Source organism: Notothenia coriiceps, unplaced genomic scaffold, assembly GCF_000735185.1.
Source record: "Notothenia coriiceps isolate Sejong01 unplaced genomic scaffold, NC01 NC01_scaffold00037150, whole genome shotgun sequence".
Classification (NCBI taxonomy): Eukaryota; Metazoa; Chordata; class Actinopteri; order Perciformes; family Nototheniidae; genus Notothenia; species Notothenia coriiceps.
Window position 1 is genome coordinate 1 of NW_011369851.1, and position 1,934 is coordinate 1,934.

Below are 1,934 nucleotides of genomic sequence, written 5' to 3' on the forward strand. Positions count from 1 at the left end.
CGCATAAAAAGCCTCCGCACGTGACCAGGGGCGGACTGGCCATCTGTAGAATCTGGAAAACCACAGAACGGCCGGTCGTCAAGGGCTGTTGACGGCGGCCCTTTAAAAAAATAGGTTAACGTCATCATTTAAGTTGCGCTGACGGCCGACAGAGGGCGACAGCGGCCGCTAATGCAGTTGTGTGGTTCTTACCTGTCAAATAATCACACACGAAGAAGAAAAAAGACCGGCCACACGAAGAGAAGGGATTAGACGCTGCGGTAGATAGGGGCCGGGGCCGTTTCTCAATCGCGAGGATACTGGATTGGTAGTCGCGTACTTCCAAGTCACTTCCTTCGGAAATGAAGCAAGTATGCTTCCAAGCCACGGCTTCGGAAAACGAAGAAGAATGGAACAGGGTAACAAGTGTGCCACTCTCTCTAACGGTTTCAACATAAACTGTACCGAAAATAAATACCTTATGTCTATCTAATTATGAACTTGCTTTACTTTCACGGAACACATTTTTGGTGATAACAAATGCAACAAAGTAACACATTTACCAACACATGTTCTACGCCACTAAATACTTACATTTAAATGTGTGCTGCGTCGGTTCAGCCATTCTCCGCAAGGGTTTTTGAAATTGGTCCGTGCGCAAAGCATTGTGGGGATTTTAAGGATGCGAAGTCTACCCATGTGCAGCCTCGAAATTTCCCCCAAACAAGGACGTGGCCTCGGTTGAATTCCAAGTATACTGGAGATTGGAACAGTCCTTCGGCGGCACTCGATGACGTAGCATCCTTGAAATATTGGCTTGTAAGCCAGTATCCTCGAGATGGAGAAACGGCCAGAGACCTGCAGGCTGCACCTGTAAGACTCTGCTCAGGGTTTACTCTGACTCAGAGAGGGGAAGTGAGAGGAAGTAGAAACATGTTGTGGTTGTGAGTTAATAATCTGAAGCTGTTGTTGTGCTCCCCCTGCAGGAGGCTCTCTGAACTCCGTGACCTTCAACCTTTCAGCAGAGGGCGGCTCAGCGGTGGTGGAACAGGCCAACATCTGGATCTTCCTGAAGATTTCGAAGGGAACCCGATGGAAAGGCAAAGTGTCGCTGCAGCTTCATCAGGAGGGTGAGGAAGAGGAGTGTGTTTCGGATAAGATGGTGGATGTCCGTCGCAGCGGCTGGCACACGCTTGCCGTGTCTCGCAGCATCCAGACTCTGCTGTCGGGCGGCGGCGGAGCGCTGAGGCTGCGGGTCGTCTGTCCGCTCTGCAGCGAGGCCGGAGTCACAGCGGTGCTGACGGCCAGCGAGCGGGCCGGAGGGCGGGACCAGTCCCACCGACCCTTCCTCATGGTGGCACTGCGAGCTGTAGAGGAGACGGCGCAGCGGCGGGTCAGACGCGGGCTGGAATGCGACGGGAAGATCCGCGTCTGCTGCAAACGTCAGTTCTACGTAAACTTCAAAGACATCGGCTGGAACGACTGGATCATCGCACCGTCCGGTTACCACGCCAACTACTGCGAGGGGGAATGTCCAAACCACATGTCGAGCTTCAGCGGCTCTGCGCTGTCCTTCCACTCCACCGTCATCAACCACTACCGCATTCGCGGTCACGGGCCCTTCCAGAACATCCGGTCCTGCTGCGTCCCCACCCGGCTCAGAGCCATGTCCATGCTGTACTACAACGAGGAGCAGAAGATCATCAAGAAGGACATCCAGAACATGATCGTGGACGAGTGCGGCTGCTCTTAAACCAGAGACTTCCTGCAGAACTCAGAGACTTCCTGCAGGACTCATATATTTCCTGCAGGACTCAGACTTCCTGAGGACTCAGAGACTTCCTGTATGACTCAGAGACTTCCTGCAGGACTCAGAGACTTCCTGTAGGACTCAGAGACTTCCTGTAGGACTCAAAGACTTCCTGTAGGACTCAGAGACTTCCTGCAGGACTCAG

At 53.2% G+C, this 1,934-nt stretch overlaps 1 protein-coding gene across 1 annotated transcript; it reads left to right on the plus strand.

The window, feature by feature from the left end:
• Positions 1 to 965: 965 nt before the first annotated feature.
• Positions 966 to 1,732, plus strand: LOC104964341 (inhibin beta A chain-like; the record flags this gene model as incomplete). Its single annotated transcript, XM_010793085.1, has 1 exon — positions 966 to 1,732. A coding segment is annotated over one exon (767 nt), but the record flags the coding sequence as incomplete, so codon positions are not given.
• Between the last annotated feature and the right edge of the window lie 202 nt (positions 1,733 to 1,934).